This window comes from Thalassophryne amazonica, chromosome 7 (genome assembly GCF_902500255.1).
Source record: "Thalassophryne amazonica chromosome 7, fThaAma1.1, whole genome shotgun sequence".
NCBI classification, from domain to species: domain Eukaryota; kingdom Metazoa; phylum Chordata; class Actinopteri; order Batrachoidiformes; family Batrachoididae; genus Thalassophryne; species Thalassophryne amazonica.
The window spans coordinates 81725932-81748107 of NC_047109.1; the positions used below are offsets into that span (position 1 = coordinate 81725932).

The 22176-nt window shown below is 40.2% G+C and overlaps 1 protein-coding gene across 1 annotated transcript; it reads right to left on the reverse strand.

Moving 5' to 3' along the window:
* Positions 1–2740: 2740 nt before the first annotated feature.
* she (Src homology 2 domain containing E) lies at positions 2741–22073 on the reverse strand. The gene is made up of 6 exons (XM_034174783.1): positions 21207–22073; positions 20664–20790; positions 10212–10466; positions 9635–9974; positions 4907–5026; positions 2741–3098 (listed from the first exon to the last, which is right to left on the reverse strand). Exons 1-6 carry the CDS (start codon positions 21654–21656, stop codon positions 2906–2908), a joined length of 1485 nt encoding a protein of 494 aa, XP_034030674.1. The 5' UTR covers positions 21657–22073; the 3' UTR covers positions 2741–2905.
* Positions 22074–22176: the final 103 nt, after the last annotated feature.

The window sequence follows — 22176 nt, forward strand, 5'->3', positions numbered from 1 at the left end:
CACACACAACCGGGTCGGTCGGCTGTGTGCGTCCTCAGTACAGAAAAAAAAATCACGTCAGAAATGAGTCCAGTTTTTCTTCTCTCTTCCTGCTAACAGCCTCCAGACAGCACAGTGGATGTCAGTTAGCTCAATCGAATTATGTCTCAGGAGAGTCCTGTGTCCCCCGCGCGCACACAGAATCTGGCCAGCGCTTGTGCGTGCGTGTACTACCAAAAAAAACACTGTGTACGTCCTCAGTGCAGTGGGAAAAAAATCACATCAGAAATGAGTCCAGCTTTTCTTTCTTTCTCCCTGCTAACAGCCTCCAGACAGCACATTGGATTTGTTTTGGTGTGTGTGCGCGTGTGTTATGTGTGTGCGCGTGCACTTGCATGTGTGGGAGCGCACATGCACGTGCGATCATGTGCGTGTGCATGTGCATGTGCGATCACGAGGACGTGCACGAAGACGTGCGTGCGTGCGTGTGTGCAGAGTGCAATGGTACCAAACGTATGGAACCAAATTTGCACTCTAAATGGAACCAAGCTGCACTCTAAATGCAATGCAACACAAATGGAATGAATTAATCCATGTCATGTGACATACAAAGCACCAATCAAATGACAAGGAAACACTCAGCCGTTATATAAACTCTAATCAGGTGCATTGATCACCTAGACTGCGCCTAAGCAATGGCTATGATGATGTCAGCAACCATGTGAAGGGCAATGCACAAGGTTGTAAACCTCTTTAATTAAATGAGGTGGATAATTGGTTTAAGTCTGCATACTACTTGATGTTCACTGCTCCAAACATACCATGTATGATTAAAAACAATGGAGCAAACACATCAGGCAGTGGAAATAAGGATTGTTCCTATGAACAATATTTACATTCAGTCTGACTTATGTGTGTGATTTACTGATTTTTATATTGAAAAAAGGCAGCCCTTATAGACATGACACTGGCTCTCATATTGTGTAACATTGTCCACTAAGATGCATACTGAGGACATGCAAAGACACAGGAAAACATTGAAGGCCCTATTTTGATTGCAGACCCAAAATGGATTTGTGCAGACAGGGCAAGCACATTTGGGGCATATCCAAGTGCATGTTGCTATCTAAGCAATATCAAATACTAGCACAAAGCCAGGTGCTGTACACGAAGGGATTGAGTTGACCATGTTCATTATTCACAGGCATTTTATAGTCTGAATCTGATATCAACCAGTCAGAGCTGCATCTATCCTTCTGTTTAAACTGGAGTGTCCTAGGCACACTGTACTGTGTTATCAAGGAATTGTATGCAAGTAAAAGGATTTCTGGCTCGTGAATGGATTGGCTGAACCTGTCATAGAATGCACATCACACAGTGGCCACCAAAGCTCCCTGAAGTGAAGCAATGCAGTAGCTAGGTGATTTTTTTTTTTCATCTGAGTATTTACTGTAATTTCATTTTATGGCTGTTTTCAATTCACGTATGCTTTTTATCTTATCGCGATGAGGTTGCCTGTCTCTCAGGGAAAGAGAGAGAGAGAGAAAGAGAGAGGAGGGAGGGACAGTTCACTCATAAAATATGTTGCTATCTCCTTCCACTCATCTTATTTTCTTTGCCCACAGTGGCCATAAGACACCATCATAATAAGCAACTGGTGAAGATATGTGCAGGCAAAGTGTACGTGTATTGTGAAGCCGCTATTGTAAATCTGTCTGTACAGTGCTAGACAGATAGACAAGGTTTTGCTTGTCTAAGGAGCAAATGCTTGTGGTGATGGACAATATGAACGCACCACCTCTATGCTTCACCACACCTCACTTTTAGACCAACATGCCTACATGAGTGCAAGTGGTATCAAAGACACAGATGCAGGGTGAAAAAATAACTGCGTGTGGGATAGGCCCCATAAACATACCGTGCATCCAGAAAGTATTAACAGCGCTGCAATTTTACACTTTTTTGTTTTGTTTTTTTTACAGCTTTATTCCAAAATGGATGAAATTCATTTTTTCCCCTCAAAATCCTACACACAATACCCAATAATGACAATATGAAAAAGGTAGTTTTTTAGATTTTTGTAAATTTGTTTAAAAAAAAACATGGCCTTTTGGCAAACTCCAAAAGGCACCTGAAAGACTCTGAGTCCATGAGAAACAAAATTCTCTGGTCTAATGAGACAAAGACTGAACTCTTTGTCGTAAATGCCAAGCGTCATGTTTGTTGGAAACCAGACACCGCTCATCACCGAGCTAATACCATCCCTACAGTGAAGCATGGTGGTGGCAGCATAATGCTGTGGGGATGTTTTTCAGTGGGAAGAACTGGGAGACTAGTCAGGATTGAGGGAAAGATGAATGCAGCAATGTACAGAGACATCCTGGATGAAAACCTGCTCCAGAGCGCTCTTGACTTCGGACTGGGGCGACAGTTCATCTTTCAGCAGGACAATGACCCTACGCAGACAGCCAAGATATCAAAGGAGTGGCTTCAGGACCCAGACCTGAATCCGATTGAACATCTCTGAAGAGACAGTGCATCAACAAAGTATTGAGCAAAGGGTGTGAATACTTACGTAGAAGTGATTTCTTAGTTGTTTATTTTGAATCAATTTGCAAAAAAAAAAAAAAAACTTTTATCATGTTCTCAGTACGGGGTGTTGTGAGTGGAATTTTAAGGAGTTAAAAATAATTTACTCCATTCTGTAATAAGGCTGTAACATAACAAAATGAGGGAAAAGTGAAGCACTGTGAATACTTTCTGGATGCACTTGTAAGTAGGACACAAAAGAATCCAAAGCAGCATATGTTTGTATGTGTGAATACACATGCATTAAAATATTTAGCTGCATCTCTTTGCATTTGCAGATAGCACATGTGTCTCTGCACACGTGTATTTGTGTCTCTTATATTTGTTTGTTCCTTGCTCATTGTGGCCTGGGAACAGGATGCTGTAGGCTCATGTGCTCGGCTCCAGTGAAAGGCAGTCTGTGCGTGCAGTAGTGATGGACCAGCTCAGGGATACTGGAAAATACACAGCTACTCTGATCCAGCGTGTAGCCCAGGCCCTTACTGCTCTTAGTCTGAGCCACGATGATATGCACAGAATTCTGACTGGTCCTAAAAGACAAATTGAGAGACACAGAAGCACAACAGCAAACATGAAGCTGCATATTTCCTGATTTCACCGTCTTTATAAATGGAAGTTAATAATAGGGACTCGCTAAGGTGCACGCAGGCATATGCACGTGCATGGACATGCTCCCACACAACCACATGACTTCAGCTTTTCTGCTAGTAAAGACAAACCTGTTTCTGACACCATTATCTGGAGTGTCATCTCTGCAAACGACATGTATGCATTAACACGTCAGATGTTGCTATGAATGCCAGTTTGCTCCTTAATAATGCCTTTAAAACAGACAGACTGAGCTGATGTTGAAAGGGGAAAACAACCACAATTTAACAAGTTTGTTCAATTGTTAACTGGAAATGGGTGCCTTGATATTTAACTTTTAAGAGGTCAATGTCAATTATTTTGCAGGACTTTTAAATGTCAAATTAAAACAAAGAAAAACACCTGTAATATCCCATGAAAGAATGAAAATAAGATAAATTATCCTGTTGTTAAGCTCTGACGTAACGCATCACGTGATAAATCTGTTTCCGGGACCAAAGACCTCCAAGTTTACAATTAAAGTTACATCTGTTTGATCCTTTTAAGGATCTACAGTTTAAGTTTAGTTTGTGTTTACAGTGTGCACAAACGTCTGTCCCTCCCTTCTCTGCACCTCCGTTAACCGATTCGTCTGTTTCTAAGGTAAGAACACTTAAAAGTTTTTTTTCTTTTACTTTAAAAATTTTATTATGCACAGGTAAAATATACATGTCTGTTTGTTAATAAAAAATTAGGTGGTGTTAAAGTGCAGACTTCACTTTCTCCCCAAACAACATGAACAGGAAGCGATCGCAGCTCACAGCAACTCCAATTGAAAATAATGGAGAAACATCCTGAACGTCTGACACTTTTACATAAAATAAATGCAGTTACAACGTCTAAAAACCCAGTTAATACATCCAGGAGAGTTTTAGGCACAATATACAAAGAGTTTTATGTTGCGCTGTTAATGCTGTTGTCTGTGTGCAGCGGTTTAAGTGCAGCCTGATCAGAGCATCTCAGTGCAGTTCTCAATGTTAATGACAGCGCACCTTTTTTGTTTGGAACCAGAAGTTGAAAATCACATGATGCGTTACGTCACACTTAACAACCAGATTATATGGCTGCGACGCTTTGCGCGCTCTGATTGGCTGATTATCGGTCAGATATTTTCCCATATCGGACCGGTTACCATGACAATCAGTCTGTAATGCGTATTTTCATTACAAACCAGGAAGCTAAAAACACGATTAGAAAAACCAAGTTGGACATAAACATACTCCATAAATATCTAAACAGCATCGGAAAAAACACACAGATTGAAAGCACCAGCTAACAACTGGACCATCTGTTAGCAAGTTCTTCATGGAGGTGAAGAAGTGAACGAGCTCAACGCCGTCACCAGCATATTCAGCTGATACTATAAGTTTGCATGTTTATATAACAGCCATATAATAAATGAATTATTAACCTCACTTGCTCAGTCTGTACAGGGATATCAGACCTTGGTGTTTTTCGGTCCGTACTGACACCTCGGGCTGATATTTCCCCGTACAGACCTCTCACTCGGTTAATAATCCTTTAATATTTCCCATGTGCAGCCTGCGGTAGTGTTATTGGAAAGGCCCACAAAATAACTCCCTAACTAACTCCCTAATATATGTGAATGCTGTTATTTGTCTGACCATAGTATACGTACACACATCATGCATATCAAGTCTGAATAACAAAGAATTCTTGTATATTGTACAGTTATGGTGCCTGCACTCACTTTAGAGCGATGGAGTATTTGCTGGTTCCTGACTCGCTGTCTCTCACGAGGAAGCTGGCTTCCTTGCAGCGCTGCAGCTGAGCCTCAGCCTGCTGCCGACTCACACTGCCGTGGTACCAACTTGGAAAGGTAAGGGGACGGGGGGGCAGAACACAGACAGAGATAGCAGACGACATGTAAGATAGTGACACGTGGACTCCAGGCAAATGTCAAAGTATGAGATGACTGACATAAGGCAGGAAGGAGTCAGGAGACAAAGATTTACAGCCAGCATAAATCAGAGGAGATCAATTGGGAGACAGGTTGGAAACAACACTGGAGGCATCTTTGGGTAGTGAAATGAACATTCAGATAACCGGCAACAGCAATGGGACACATTCCTTCAAAACCTGTGACATCTGTAGCTTTGTGTTGTGTCAACGGTTCACTGGACTCCCACTATTTGTTGGCGTGTCATGATGCTCTAGTTCCACGATATAATATAATACACATCACGATGTATAATTACATCACGGTTCACATTAACTATGCAGATAATAATCTGTGGTGAATATTTAACTTTAAAGAAACAAGTTATTCTGAAATAAAAGTTGAAATTCTTAATAATGACACACTTTATTTAAAGGATGCACAAACACAGGTCATGACATAAAATGTGAAACATTAAAATGACATGTTCTCTTTTCATGATGGTCGAGGACAATAACATATAAAAAGTAATGTTAACATAAGTCAACATAACGTGATGTTTTACACACACACACACACATATATATATATATACACACACACACACACACACACACACACTTTGTTCATTATGTTTCATGGACACATTTGTGAGTCTGAAATAAAGTATTTTTTTATTGTTATTTATTATAAATATTTTGATTCTTTTGCAAGAACTCATTATTGTGTCCACGCAACACTTGACTTTCATGGTATCTTGACACTCACTTCAAAGGCTGCCCCCCCCCCCCTACACACACACACACACACACACACACACACACACACACACACACTGTAACACAAACACATACACACCACAAAAGAATGAAGTGGCACTTTCCTTTTTGGGGGTGGCAAAAATTAACTTAAAAAATAATCATTTTAATCATAGTCTCCCTCTCTCCCCCTCTCCTTTTTTTTCTTCCCTTGGTTTTTGGATATTTGTATATAGTTTTGATTGTCCAGTAAGTGAGTTATTGTGCTTTTATGTCCCTCTGCATGGCCCAAGCAGAAGGCTCCCCCTTTGAGTCTGGTCTGCTTGAGGTTTCTTCCTCAAATCATCAGAGGGAGTTTCTTTCCTTACCACTGTCACCTGTGTGCTTGCTCTGGGGGTTGGCAAGGTTAGTCCTTACTTGTGTGAAGTGCCTTGAGGCAACTTTGTTGTGATTTGGCACTATAAAAAATGAAAATAAATTGAAATTCAAATGTAACGTGCACTCTAATTTTGCCAACCTCAAGGTAAATCTTTGCAACACCCCGTCCAAAACATTTTAGAGTGGCCTGTTCTTGTGACCAGACCAAGGCACACCTGTTTAATCAGCCACTCCAGTCAGGTGGATGAATGATCTCAGCCAGAGTGAAGTGCTTAAGAACAGCGATTTTAACAAATTTGTGAACAAAATTCAAGAGAAATAAGCCTTTTGTGCATATAAAAGAAATCTTAGGTATATTGCTTCAATACATTAAAAACAGGCAGCAAAACAAAAATGTTGTATTTATATTTGTGCAGAATGAGGCCTTTTAGGACGTAAGGTGGAGCTCAAAGTGGCTACGGGCTGAGCTGGCTATAAACACACTGAATGTGGCTTACAGGCACAAACATACTGATGCTCAGCCACAATCTGGTATGAACCAATGCTCACATGCTCTGCGCACATACCACATTTAAAGAAAGGCCGTGCTTAATGAGATGAGAAAAGATGGTTTGTGTCTGTCTCTTCAATAAGCCTCACGTTGAGGACGCATCTTTAATTCTGCATTAAAACACGAAAGAATTATAACTTGCTGTACACACAGAAGACCCTGCACACTCTGTCAGTGCAAACAAAGCTGAAACCAGGGGGTGAAGATCACAGAGTGTCTGAAAGGCCATTTTAGAGCTGAATCTTTCATATAAGAATGAAAGATGAAAAATACTCGTACATTGGAAATCAACAGCAACTCTGCAGAGTAAATACTGTGGTCTGAATTTAGACTCTCATGAACACCCTGACATAGGAGGACAACTACAACATCTCTCAAACCTCTTATCTTGTTGGTTTAATTTCTACAGGCTAATCCTGTTCGTGGTCACAGGAGGCAAAGAACCCTATCCCAGCATGCAGTGGTAAGCAGGAAGGTCTCCATCCTATCACAGGACTGATCCAAAGATGTTCATACGGTGTCCTGCAGGATCAGTTTGGAGGTGGGAATAAACCAGATGAACTTTTGTTGTTGCTTTTTTTTTTCATATTACAGGATGTATAACGGTATCGAATGGAGACAAACTCATTGCACCAGATCAAACTAAAAAAAGCAGCTTTATTTTGCTTATGTAACATATCCCCTAGAACTGCCTTCTACTTGCTGGACACTGCCATCTGCTGGATGGTTTGTGGATGGTGACCAGATATGTGGATTAGGAGCAGGTGTGTTGAAGTTATATGCAGCTTCTCTGCCACCTGCTGGACATAATCTGGGCTTGTTGTAGGGAATGTCATCACATGCATGGTGGTAATTAGGAACAGGTGTGGGTGTTGTTCCATGCTGGTTGAAATGAGCTTATATATCAATTTCTTTAATTTCCAAAACCTAGAGGTGGTGTCTTGTAATAACTCAAATACTCATGTACATAGCTGGTAAACTACACGTGTGTCATATAGCTGTTAAGGATTATATTCATTATCATGCTAATTCTTTTGTCAACTGGTTGAAGTACATTTTTGGTTAAAGCTTGAATGACACAGCAAGATAAAACATTTATTTATTTATTTATTAGGGTTTAAGCCATGAAAAGATTTTCCTTGTTACCACAAATTCTTCATTTATTATTTATTATTATTATTTATAGGTTTTTTGTTTGCTTGTTTGTTTTTTGGGGGGGAAATTCACATTTTCAAACCATTTCACATGAAGTTTTTGCTGGATATCTGCTGGACACAGGAAAGACTAACCCAAGTCTGCTGTGTCAGTTGTCAACACCAATCTTAATTACAATTACATTGTTTTTTACTTCTTGGGTGACTCAGTGAAGCCTGAACTATAAACCAACTAAGCTAGCATGCTAACTTCAGTTCTGGTAAATATTAAATTATATGTTTGGGGATTCTGTGGTGGTTCTCATGAAGGTTTGCTTTGGTGTGGGCATTCAAAGGTATGAGTCGAATGTTTTCATGCATTAACAAGACCTAGCAGATCACGTTACCGATAGCTGCAACGTTAAATAAGACAAGAATTTCACACAGCGCGAATACTGCAGCGGGAAAATCTTAGATGATCCATTAGGACATTTCACCACACAATGAGTTATATTATTCCAGATATTTGTAATAAAATGCTCAAAATGGCAAACACAGTCTTCCACAACAGCTAGCGGCTGCATCGAGTGGTCTTCGGGCCTTACAGTCACATTAGTGACCACAAGCAATGAGCTGCCATTCATTTTCAATGAGTAGCCATTTTGACTAGAGACAACGGTTGCTATGCTGCCAGCTAGACTGGACCAAAATAGATGCAAATGCTGAACAACTCTGCACTACAACTACCATTACTGTGAAATAAATGTGCTGTTTTTGTAACCATATAATATTTCAGAAGTAATTTACAAGACATCTTACAGAAATGTTAGCATGCTAACTAGTGATACAGGAACATCACTGTGAAAGACACTGGACTGAAACAAATCGAGTGAACTTTGGTTCCACCAATCCGTCAAGCATGGACAAAAAACTCATAGTGACAGTATTCAGTTTTTCCATCCTTTATAACCTATTATTAAATACTGTGCACAGTAATGTCAAGTAGCCAGGAGCTGACTACGCTCCAGGAACACCCAACAAGTGACAAATGAAAACTGCTTAGATTAGACAGAACTTTATTGATCCCTTGGGAAGACTCCCTCTGGGAAATTGAGGCTCCAGCAGCATTTGTATAGCAGCACACAGGGTAAGAAGCACACAGAGTATCAAAAAATGAAAAAAAGAAAAAAGAAAAATGTTGCCCCCGTGTAGCTAATCTGACCGCAGTGTGAGAATCGGAGGCACTAGGCTCAGCAGCTGTTACTCAAAGCGACCGTGCCCTTTATGGCTTATAACGTCTTAAACTAAGAGGTTCAGGGGGGAAAAATCACCCCCGTTCAGTTGTCATGGAGGAGGAAACTATCTTGTGGGACCAAAACCATATTTTGGACCAGGCTGTAAATGTGTTTATTCCTGCTGTAATTTTGGACATTTTACCATGTACTTGAATGGGAACCTGCTTGCTTTTGGAGCCAGCCTCACGTGGCTAGTCAAGGAACTGCAACGTTTTCTTCTTCTGAGTGGGCCTCATCTGAGACCACTGAAGCTTACCGCTTGGTAAAGTCTCACAGTGTGAATACTCCATATCTGCCATGGAATGGCTCCCAAACAAATAATTTACCAGTATAATAAAATTAGCTGTAATCTTATGATATAAGACAAATAAATGACACTGTAATAACTGTCATACACCTTTAAAGTGACTTAAATCCCTCCTTACCTTTGCTTCTCCAGGGGCAGGTTGGGGTCTACTTTGATGGCTTCCCCTTCTAGTGGGGCACCGGGGGAGACAGGAGGCGGGGTGGAAAGCTTATTAGGTGGGGAAGTGGGTGAAAGTGGGGAGAGTTTGAGTGTGGGGTAGGAAGGAGATGGAGGTGTGAGAGGGGAAAGCTTGAGAATGGGAGAGGAGGGGAAGGATGGCGAAGAGGGGGAGGATGGAGACGAGGAGATCAGTGTTTTGTGGCTCCAGTTCTTCTGTCTCAGAGTCTGCTGTTGTTGATGGCGGCTGGCGGCTGACCCGCTCTCTTTACTCAGAGAACAATCCATGGCTTCAAACTGAGCTGCGACACACAGGCGAGACAATATCAGCCTTTCATCATAATGTCACAGAATGACAGTGCTACCAAAGTAAACACATCTCTGGATAGTGATTCAGACGGATTGTTTTGCTTCCTCTCTAAAGCAAGCACAAATCTGTTGTGGCATTACTGTACAAATAAACCTCATGACATCCTTCCTCTGCACCCTAAACCCCCACCCCTTCCCATAATCCCTCTCTTTCAGTATTCGTTCCCAACCTGACAGAGCTCGAACAATGTCCTCCTTCCTCCACTCCCAGGGCAGCTCGTATTCTCCGGCAGGACGGCCGTCAGACTCTGGTCGTGTCACAGGGATCCACACCCCCTCACTGTCACTCTTCAGTTCGCCCTCGTATGGTATGTCATAGATATTGGGGGGCGTGGGTTTAGGATCGTCTCCCATCTGCTCCCCATGGCCTCGATCAAGCAGAACACAAACCTTCAGGAGGTCTTTGGAGCCTCGTCTGCGAACCTCTAAAGCAGAAAAATTAACAGAGTGGCTTCAGACGTACTGTTTTCACTCTTGTCATTATGATGTTTTATTGCTAGATGTAATTCTTTAGTTGTTCTCTCTGGGAGCATGCACTGGTGCTCCATATTCCTGAATCCACCACTCCATGGAACTGCCTTGGGTCCTGGATGGCAACCACACAAGCCATCCTCACCTCTCGAAAGTAACCATCTAACTGCCGCAGCCAGGTCAAGATGTTCTTAGAGAAGGACGCCCCTGTTCTGATAGCAAATGGTAACTTGTTCCACCCTTGTGGAGTTAAAACTGAGAACAGTGGAGTGAGATTGCCTTTTGTGTAAGGATGGCAATGCTAGATGTTGTTCTTGTGAAGAACAGTGGCAAAGACATGGTATACAACTATAAGACTGAGTTCAAGGTGAACTACTGGGTGAGGACCCACTTTCCCGAAATCACATGTTATGACCGCGTATGGGGTTGTGAGCGAACCTTTTCGGCAAAAGATAGATGAAAGCTCTGATCAAGTCTGACGAGAATTCGTCTCATAAAGGTGTTTTTTGATTAGTTAGTTGATTCACTTAAAAGAAGTGTGCATCCTTTTGCTCCAGGGGGTGGACACACGGCGCTGTGCTTTTTGAAATACATGACCACACTTTCACTTTAAATTCACAATAGGTCGATTTAAGATCATCTGTCTCGCTATCTGAGAGCACGGAGTTGGTAAGAACAGAGTGAACTCATTTCTCTGCCGCTGCACACACACTCTGCAGGGGCAGACCCACAAGAGCTGGTGGAATGGTGAATGTGAAGCATTACTGTAAAGCGCTTTGAGACTGATATAGATGGAAAAGCGCTATATAAATGCAGTTCATTTGCCATTTAATAATAATAATCACATTCTAATACGTAAAAAAGATTATTTAATGATAATATATTATTATTATTATTATTATTATCATTATTATTATCATTGGCTTACTATTTGTAACATGTAAGAAAAAAGTAATTTTACTTCAAACCCAGGAGCTTCATACACTACATACTGTAAGTCAATCAATCAATCAATTTTATTTATATAGCGCCAAATCACAACAAACAGTTGCCCCAAGGCGCTTTATATTGTAAGGCAAGGCCATACAAAAATTACGTAAAAACCCCAACGGTCAAAACGACCCCCTGTGAGCAAGCACTTGGCGACAGTGGGAAGAAAAAAAAAACTCCCTTTTAACAGGAAGAAACCTCCAGCAGAACCAGGCTCAGGGAGGGGCAGTCTTCTGCTGGGACTGGTTGGGGCTGAGGGAGAGAACCAGGAAAAAGACATGCTGTGGAGGGGAGCAGAGATCAATCACTAATGATTAAATGCAGAGTGGTGCATACAGCGCAAAAAGAGAAAGAAACAGTGCATCATGGGAACCCCCCAGCAGTCTACGTCTATAGCAGCATAACTAAGGGATGGTTCAGGGTCACCTGATCCAGCCCTAACTATAAGCTTTAGCAAAAAGGAAAGTTTTAAGCCTAATCTTAAAAGTAGAGAGGGTGTCTGTCTCCCTGATCTGAATTGGGAGCTGGTTCCACAGGAGAGGAGCCTGAAAGCTGAAGGCTCTGCCTCCCATTCTACTCTTACAAACCCTAGGAACTACAAATAAGCCTGCAGTCTGAGAGCAAAGCGCTCTATTGGGGTGATATGGTACTATGAGGTCCCTAAGATAAGATGGGACCTGATTATTCAAAACCTTATAAATAAGAAGAAGAATTTTAAATTCTATTCTAGAATTAACAGGAAGCCAATGAAGAGAGGCCAATATGGGTGAGATATGTTCTCTCCTTCTAGTCCCTGTCAGTACTCTAGCTGCAGCATTTTGAATTAACTGAAGGCTTTTCAGGGAACTTTTAGGACAACCTGATAATAATGAATTACAGTAGTCCAGCCTAGAGGAAATAAATGCATGAATTAGTTTTTCAGCATCACTCTGAGACAAGACCTTTCTAATTTTAGAGATATTGCGTAAATGCAAAAAAGCAGTCCTACATATTTGTTTAATATGCGCATTGAATGACATATCCTGATCAAAAATGACTCCAAGATTTCTCACAGTATTACTAGAGGTCAGGGTAATGCCATCCAGAGTAAGGATCTGGTTAGACACCATGTTTCTAAGATTTGTGGGGCCAAGTACAATAACTTCAGTTTTATCTGAGTTTAAAAGCAGGAAATTAGAGGTCATCCATGTCTTTATGTCTGTAAGACAATCCTGCAGTTTAGCTAATTGGTGTGTGTCCTCTGACTTCATGGATAGATAAAGCTGGGTATCATCTGCGTAACAATGAAAATTTAAGCAATGCCGTCTAATAATACTGCCTAAGGGAAGCATGTATAAAGTGAATAAAATTGGTCCTAGCACAGAACCTTGTGGAACTCCATAATTAACCTTAGTCTGTGAAGAAGATTCCCCATTTACATGAACAAATTGTAATCTATTAGATAAATATGATTCAAACCACCGTAGCGCAGTGCCTTTAATACCTATGGCATGCTCTAATCTCTGTAATAAAATTTTATGGTCAACAGTATCAAAAGCAGCACTGAGGTCTAACAGAACAAGTACAGAGATGAGTCCACTGTCTGAGGCCATAAGAAGATCATTTGTAACCTTCACTAATGCTGTTTCTTTACTATGATGAATTCTAAAACCTGACTGAAACTCTTCAAATAGACCATTCCTCTGCAGATGATCAGTTAGCTGTTTTACAACTACCCTTTCAAGAATTTTTGAGAGAAAAGGAAGGTTGGAGATTGGCCTATAATTAGCTAAGATAGCTGGGTCAAGTGATGGCTTTTTAAGTAATGGTTTAATTACTGCCACCTTAAAAGCCTGTGGTACATAGCCAACTAATAAAGATAGATTGATCATATTTAAGATCGAAGCATTAAATAATGGTAGGGCTTCCTTGAGCAGCCTGGTAGGAATGGGGTCTAATAGACATGTTGATGGTTTGGATGAAGTAACTAATGAAAATAGCTCAGACAGAACAATTGGAGAGAAAGAGTCTAACCAAATACCGGCATCACTGAAAGCAGCCAAAGATAACGATACGTCTTTGGGATGGTTATGAGTAATTTTTTCTCTAATAGTTAAAATTTTATTAGCAAAGAAAGTCATGAAGTCATTACTAGTTAAAGTTAAAGGAATACTCGGCTCAATAGAGCTCTGACTCTTTGTCAGCCTGGCTACAGTGCTGAAAAGAAACCTGGGGTTGTTATTATTTTCTTCAATTAGTGATGAGTAGTAAGATGTCCTAGCTTTACGGAGGGCTATAAGTATATAGTGTATTATTTTAAAATGAGTTTATAAATTAAAGATACATACGGTGCATCTGGAAAGTATTCACAGCACTTCACTTTTTCCACATTTTGTTATGTTACAGCCTTATTCCAAATGGTAAATTTACTTTTCCCCCTCAAAATTCTACTCACAACACCCCATAATGACAACATAAGTTTTTTCTTTCTTTTGGAATTTTGCATGACTTTCTAAAATATTTGCACAGAAATTGAACAGGAACTCTGGTTTTATTTACGTTATTTCATTACACTTTTTATTGTTATTTATGCTATTTTATATTATTTTACTGTGTGTTTGTTTGTGTGTCAGTGTGTTTGATCAATGACAGACCTTTAATACTGTGACAAATCTTGGAGTCATTTTTGATCAGGATATGTCATTCAAAGGGCATATTAAACAAATATGTAGGACTGCTTTTTTGCATTTACACAATATCTCTAAAATCAGAAAGGTCTTGTCTCAGAGTGATGCTGAAAAACTAATTCATGCATTTATTTCCTCTAGGCTGGACTATTGTAATTCATTATTATCAGGTTGTCCTAAAAGTTCCCTAAAAAGCCTTCAGTTAATTCAAAATGCTGCAGCTAGAGTACTAACGGGGACTAGAAGGAGAGAGCATATCTCACCCATATTGGCCTCTCTTCATTGGCTTCCTGTTAATTCTAGAATAGAATTTAAAATTCTTCTTCTTACTTATAAGGTTTTGAATAATCAGGTCCCATCTTATCTTAGGGACCTCGTAGTACCATATCACCCCAATAGAGCGCTTCGCTCTCAGACTGCAGGCTTACTTGTAGTTCCTAGGGTTTGTAACAGTAGAATGGGAGGCAGAGCCTTCAGCTTTCAGGCTCCTCTCCTCTGGAACCAGCTCCCAATTCAGATCAGGGAGACAGACACCCTCTCTACTTTTAAGATTAGGCTTAAAACTTTCCTTTTTGCTAAAGCTTATAGTTAGGGCTGGATCAGGTGACCCTGAACCATCCCTTAGTTATGCTGCTATAGACGTAGACTGCTGGGGGGTTCCCATGATGCACTGTTTCTTTCTCTTTTTGCTCTGTATGCACCACTCTGCATTTAATCATTAGTGATGGATCTCTGCTCCCCTCCACAGCATGTCTTTTTCCTGGTTCTCTCCCTCAGCCCCAACCAGTCCCAGCAGAAGACTGCCCCTCCCTGAGCCTGGTTCTGCTGGAGGTTTCTTCCTGTTAAAAGGGAGTTTTTCCTTCCCACTGTAGCCAAGTGCTTGCTCACAGGGGGTCGTTTTGACCTTTGGGGTTTTACATAATTATTGTATGGCCTTGCCTTACAATATAAAGCACCTTGGGGCAACTGTTTGTTGTGATTTGGCGCTATATAAAAAATTGATTGATTGATTGATTGATTGATTGAAGACAGGAAACACCAAAACCCTAAAGATTTGGATTTTCATTCTCCTGCAAATGTAACGGTATTGCCAAACACTTCTGTTCAGTGACTTCATGAATCCACAAGGTTCAAATTCAAATAAAGAATTTATTTATTTCTTAAACACTGGAATTTAATGCTGTTCTACAACACTTTGAGCACAGCTCTCTATTTCCTAACATGTTAGTTATTTTGGCTACCAGGAAGAACAAAATCTGTCATGATTTGATCTTAAATTTGATTTATTTATTTTTAATTCTGTCACATCTGTGAATATTGTTGTGAGAAGTCATTAATTTGGGGAGGAATTTCAGTGTTTCTGAGCTGTCTGACAGGTAGCCTGTGTGTCTGCACTATTGTGTGACCAAACAATGGAACTACAGGAAGAAAGGTCAACACAGTCCCTGATTGGCTGAGTGACAAGGCCATTTCCGGACTGCTGGGAAATGACGGGGCGAGACCAACGGGGACCTGCGGCTTTTGTGATGGGGTTTTGGGAGGTGGGGGTCTTTCAATTATTTTCACACGTAAAGCACCATAAAAGTGTGTGTGTGTGTGTGTGTGTGTGTGTGTGTGTGTGTGTGTGTGTGTGTGTGTGTGTGTGTGTGTGTGTGTGTGTGTGTGTGTGTGTGTGTGTACGCGTGTGTGCGTGCCTGCATGCGCACATGGGGGGCACTGGGGCCAACTTCCTATCAAAAGAATGGGGCAAAGGAAACAGAGGCAGGAGACAGGAAGCTGGAAGAGGAAGCTGCACCCATTGTCCCTGCACAACACCATTGCTATAGTAACCACCAGTGGTGCAGGAGGACAGAGGCAAGACCGAGGACCCAGTTCGACCCTCAGTCCAGTTAAAACACTCAACAAGAACAAATTTACCCTGCGAGATACTTTTAGTACTGAGAAGAATGAGCGAATATGTACAATAATCCACAGAGCAGAAATGGTATATAACAGCGGTTTTCCCCTGTGGGGTGTGCTCGCTCTGGGGGGCACAAAAAATAACTAAACACTTTTAACCAACAAAAAAGAATTGGGGGGGGGGGGGGGGAAGGAAAAGAAAACATTGCTAGATAGTAAAGGGACTGCATTTATATAGCGCTTTTCCATCTGCATCAGATGCTCAAAGTGCTTTACAATAATGCCTCACATTCACCCCGATGTCAGGCTGCTGCCATACAAGGCGCTCACTACACACCGGGAGCAACTAGGGGATTAAAGACCTTGCCCAAGGGCCCTTAGTGATTTTCCAGTCAGGCTGGGATTTGAACCGAGGATCTCAAGCTCAATAGCTTAACCACGAGACCATCATGTTAACTAACATTCCAGGAGTAAAATTGATAAATTTTTAGTCTGTAAATCTACCAGTGAGAAGACAGTTTGGGGCAACCAAAAAAGAAAAAAGTAGAGGACGATCTTCGTTCGCTCCTCTCCTCAGTGCGTCCCCGCATCAGCCACCTGTGTGCGTCAAAGACCCAGACTCATTGCTCGCACTAAACAAGAGGCAAGAAAGACTAGATGAGAGATTAAATATGTACAAAAGTTTAATTAATATTATTTATGTTAAAATGTGTTATGCCAAAGATGTTTAAAAGCACACACAGATGTTTAAATGTTTAAAAAAAAATGATGTTTAAAGTATGACAAAAGGTAAAAATAGAAGAATAGAAAGTTTTTTAAAAACACATTTAAAATGTTTTAAAAGGGTGTAAAATGTGTGAAATAATAGAAAGTTCTTTTAAAATATTTAAAATGTTTACAAAGTCTATAAAATGTGTAAATGCATAGACAGTTCCTTAAAAACACATAAATATATTTAAAATGTGTTTAACATGTGTAAAACAATAAAAATAAATATACAAAGATGTTGAAATTGTGTGTATGCGTGTCATGGGGGGGGGGGGGGTGAAGCTATTCCTTTGTTCTCTGAGGGGGGCTCACTCTACCACATTTTGAAAACCCCTGGTCTATAATTTAAAAAAATACAAAAATGATTCTAATTGTGAGGAACTACAGGATTACATTTAATTATATTATAATATAGAATTGCATTTAATTAATATTAAGTAAATAGATTTGGGATGAAGTTCAATAAATCCTAAGACATTTGAAGTGATGACCTTTAGTTTTTGAAAAATAATGATGGACTTGGTTTATTATCATTATTATTATTACTATTATGATCATTATTGTTATTTTCTGACATTTCTTGTCATATAAATCAAGAGGTTCTCAAACCATTAATACCATTAATGGTTCTTGTAGCGCCTCCTAGTGGTACTTCAAAATTCACACAAAATTCACAAAGATTCTATTTAATTACAGAAAATAGATTTATTTCTCATATATGCACTTTAACATAAAAATAACAATTCTAGTGATCTTAGACCTAAATCTTTCATGCATAAATCAGCAGCTACTGTACATCTGTTTCTGTAAACCTGGATTACAAAACATAAACACAATTCATTTTATACTGATAATACTGATTTTTCACACTTTTTCCTTGTGCTCATAACAACATGGGGCTCATACAGTAAAAACAGAGATGAGTGAGTTAATTATGCTACTTACTGCATGAAGAAAGAGACAGCTGTACTATAGCTGCACAATATGTTTTCACCTGCCCACCGTCTGAGGAACGATGGATGATATTCACACTCATATTCCCCAATCTTCTATACAAAGGAACCACAATCACACCACAGTCATTCTACTGTTTTCAATAAAATAAATTCTTAATGTTAACAGGTTTATAATAAAATTATTATGACTGATAATAAACACAATTGGTATTTGATAATCTGAATATTAATATGGTAATTTACTATATGTATATGTCATATTTTCTGATTTGTTTTTCTATATGTAATGCCTCCTTTGGTAATACAACTGCCTATTTTCTTTTGAATTTGAAACATTTGACTGAGTGGATTCGTCCCAATGACCTTGTGTAGGGAGTAACTGAAAAACAATAAATGTCATCATCCTGTAATTCACAGACTGACCAATTAACGCATTAAATTAGAGACTAGATTGAACATATGACTGGGATTGATATCAAAACTTTTTGTCAGTACTGGAAATTTGTGATGGCAAACTTGAGGCACTGTTTTGAAACATTTTGAAACCTTTGCAACAATCGGTGCATTGTTCCCGATCTGTATCAGAAGGAAGACAAGCTGAATGTTGACTCCTGCTGGATGATTCATAAATGTGCAGCCATATCAAATTACGAATTTCATATTTAAAAGCCACAGTCAGGGTCTGCACCTGAGCCCGGATAAGCAGGTGAAGATGGATGAGTGAGTCAGGGTCTGTTGTGCGCTAGCACATACACTGCAAAAGCCATAACCATGTCAACAGAGATATCATTTGGTTTGAGACTCTTTTTCAAGTATTTTGTGTATCAAATTCAAAATAAGCCATTATATGTTATGTGCAGTCATTTCAAAGGACATGCAGCAGTTATGCTGTGGTGCAATGATGATGATAAGAAGTTAAATGTTTTACAGTTCCATTGAACTTTGAAGAACTGGACTATACTGGGATGCGGAGCTGATCTGAATGGTCATAGTCAGGATACACACTATACTAACATTTTCAGTCACAACAAAATGAGTACCCACAGAGTGCTTAACCAATGGAATGATTATGGTTTTGATCACCTCCCCATCATCTCCCCTAATGATTATTAGGGGAGGTGATGGTCTAGTGGTTAAGGTGTTGGGCTTGAGTCCAGAAGATCATGGGTTCAATTCCCCGCCTGCCTGGAAAATCACTAAGGGCCCTTGGGCAAGGCCTTTAATCCCCTATTGCTCCCGGTGTGTAGTGAGCGCCTTGTATGGCAGCACCCTGACATCAGGGTGAATGTGAGGCATAATTGTAAAGCGCTTTGAGCGTCTGATGCAGATGGAAAAGCGCTATATAAATGCAGTCCATTATGGCAGCACGATTACAAAACTGAGAAAGGAGGACACCCTCCACCTTGCATTGTGTACAACTACACAGGGACTTTAATGTAGATTTTCTGCAAACATCAGAGTATAATGGAAAACTTTAACAGTTGTATTCAGTCACTATGATGCATCACACTATATGCAATTGCTCTCTGGGAATACAAACTAAGAAATTTGAGGATTATAAATCTAGGGAGGATCGTGAGGTCAGCAGAAAACATTATTAGGACCAGGCTGCCAACCATTGGTGAACTGGCAGAACAGCGCTGCTTGTCCAGCGCAAGAAGGATAATCAGGGACACGTCACATCCCTTTAACAATCTGTTTTCCATCCTGCCCTCAGGTAGATGGTACCATAGCATGAGTTGCCAAACACGCTGATTCAGGGACAGCTTTTACCCAACCATCATAAGACAGTTAAATGCAAATTAATAGAAAGCACTGTGCAACAAAGAGTGTAGGATATAGAACACACTGTAGCATTTGGTAGCAACTTTATCCTTGTAGCATCTTCATATGTACAATATCCAGTGTCCTTTATTTATTTATTGTATGTTGTGTATACACAGATACAGTGACCGTCAGGTTTTTTTTTTAACTATTTATCACTATCACACACCTTGGACTGGTATTCTGTGCTTTCTGTTTTTATCCATTCATGCAGCGCATCAATATTTCCTTCTGTGACAGCATCTGTGATGTTTTTTACTGAATGACAATGAAAATGAGTATGTCTTTTTTGGCTAAAATAATGAGTAATAAACAGGCAGATTCAGTTCACCAATTTTGAACTACGTAATTAATTAATTTAGTCAAAAATCTGTCAAGTCAACTGCATGCATGCTAACCTAAAATATATAAAACAAAGTTACATGTAAGGAATTACATCTATCTATCTATCTATCTATCTATCTATCTATCTATCTATCTATCTATCTATCTATATATATATATATATATATATATATATATATATATATATATATATATATATATATATATATATATATATATATATATATATATATATATATATATATTGGTAGCCGTTATGCTTTATCTCAGGAACCCCTGGTCATACGTTCTTTATTGTGCTGTAAAAAAAATTTTTTGTAAGATTCATCGTGCTGTACTTTCAAACAACAAGACAATAAGAGAGAAGATTTACTTTGACCCTGACTTTTTTATGATACTATAAGCTTTGTTAAAATGACAAAAAAGGCCTGCTTTGAGCTTTGACCCAGATAACATGATGTCTTACTTTATGTCAGTGATAAGTCAGTGAAATGGATTCACTGAAGTGAGAAATTTGACCAAATGTGAAGAATTACTGTTGATGCACCATATAAATAGTCTAAAAATTTGTGTAGGAGTGAGAGAGTTTGAGGTCTAATAGCTCCTGCAACATACAAAATATCAGTGTCTCCAGACAAACAGAGAAATCAGATCACGACCTGCGTGAAGGATGATAACCCTGATGTTTGCCCTCTGACCTCACCTGTGATGATGACCTGGGCATCATATGGCTCCATGTACCCATCATTCACTCCTGCTCTCTCAGCCTCTCTCTGCTCCTTGGTTTTCTCTGCATCAAAAGGATCTGCATAGTCTTCCAAGATAATCAGCTGTGAGGAGGAAAAGAATCAGTCAGAAAGCACAAAGCAGGCCTGCTGTACCTGTTCACATACACCGATAATAACAACAAAGCAAAGCATGTGAGTGGTGTCCATGACTGAGTGACAAGTACTGAAGGGACAAGAGGAAATGCATGCAAAGAGGTCAGCACATTGTATGTGTGTGTGTCCCTGTCTGATCTGTCACAATGCAGTGAAACTTCATTGTGTTCTTTTCCGAGGAATGAAACTGAATCCAGGCAGAAAAACATAAACAAAGGGAAGCACTGGCCTCAACTCACAATGGCATTTTGTTTGTTGCTCTGTAAATTAATTCGTGATGTTAATACCATGGCTGGATTGCAAATAAATGCCATGTGAAATGTGACGCGTAAAGTGGCACGAGTTCCATCCTCTTTGGTACTCACCGTTGTTTTAATATCCGACCTGCGCTCGTTCTCGATCACCTTCTGCTCACTTATCCCGTTCAGTTTGGGAGTCTTGTCTTGCTTGTCCACTTTGATCATCCTGTTGATGTACGCTTGCGCCAGACTAGACGTCCTCACCGGACGGTTCTCGTCTGCTGTCCCACTCCCTGCCTCGTTCTTGGAGTTCTTGCGACCTTTTCCAGGACTTAGACTGTCCCACACTGTCCCACCTGAGCCCGCGTTGTTTCGACCTAATTCTATCGCAGAATTTTTCCTATTTCTCCCTGCTAATAAACCTCCCACACCGCCGTCCTTTCGATGATTTCCTTTCAGACTGTCCCGAGAAAACGAAGGTTTGGGTCGAGTTTGTGGACCAGACTCTGACGCCGAGCGGACCCGTTCGCTTCCATTCTTCAGGTTGATGGGAAAATCTCTAAACCATTTTGCCATGATTGTCAAAGTCCTCACAAGTTGTCGCAGACTCAAACTTTACAAAGCTTAACTCGAGTGCGTTCTTCTTTTGGCTGCCCCGATGCACAACAGCGCCAACTTTACGCACAGCTATTTTACGCACGACTCGGCTGAACTACAGTTGGTGTGAAACTGCAACGCGCTCATCGAATTAATCAGAGTCTACTTTAAGGTGTTAAAGTTACTCTTCTGAAACCTTGTGACAAACCGACAGCTTCTCGTGCGTCGGCCAGGCGCCCCTGCTGCCGTCAGTCGTCACCTGCAGTAACAACTATCCCTGCAGTTTGAAAAGTAGTTTCTGCAGAGCGTAAACGCGAAAGAACTCGAAGATTTTCTTTGAACTCAGTAGAGGTCCCATTCCCGGAGAGTGCGTTCAATCTGTCAACCAGGCGAACTGTGGAGACAAGAGGAAGCTTTGTGCACAGACAGTGGGGAGTGGCTGCGCGTAATGGGCGGAGTATAGTCTTATTGACTATATAATTTAATAATAATTGATGTT

Excerpts from the sequence above, each read along its gene's own strand:
- she (XM_034174783.1), bottom strand. The coding sequence starts at position 21,656 with ATGGCAAAATGGTTTAGAGATTTTCCCATCAACCTGAAGAATGGAAGC. Across the intron at positions 10,467-20,663 it reads TGCCCAGGTCATCATCACAG|AGGTTCGCAGACGAGGCTCC; the intron begins GTGAGGTCAGAG and ends TTTCTGCTTTAG. Across the intron at positions 5,027-9,634 it reads CTGCCCCTGGAGAAGCAAAG|TTGGTACCACGGCAGTGTGA; the intron begins GTAAGGAGGGAT and ends TACCTTTCCAAG.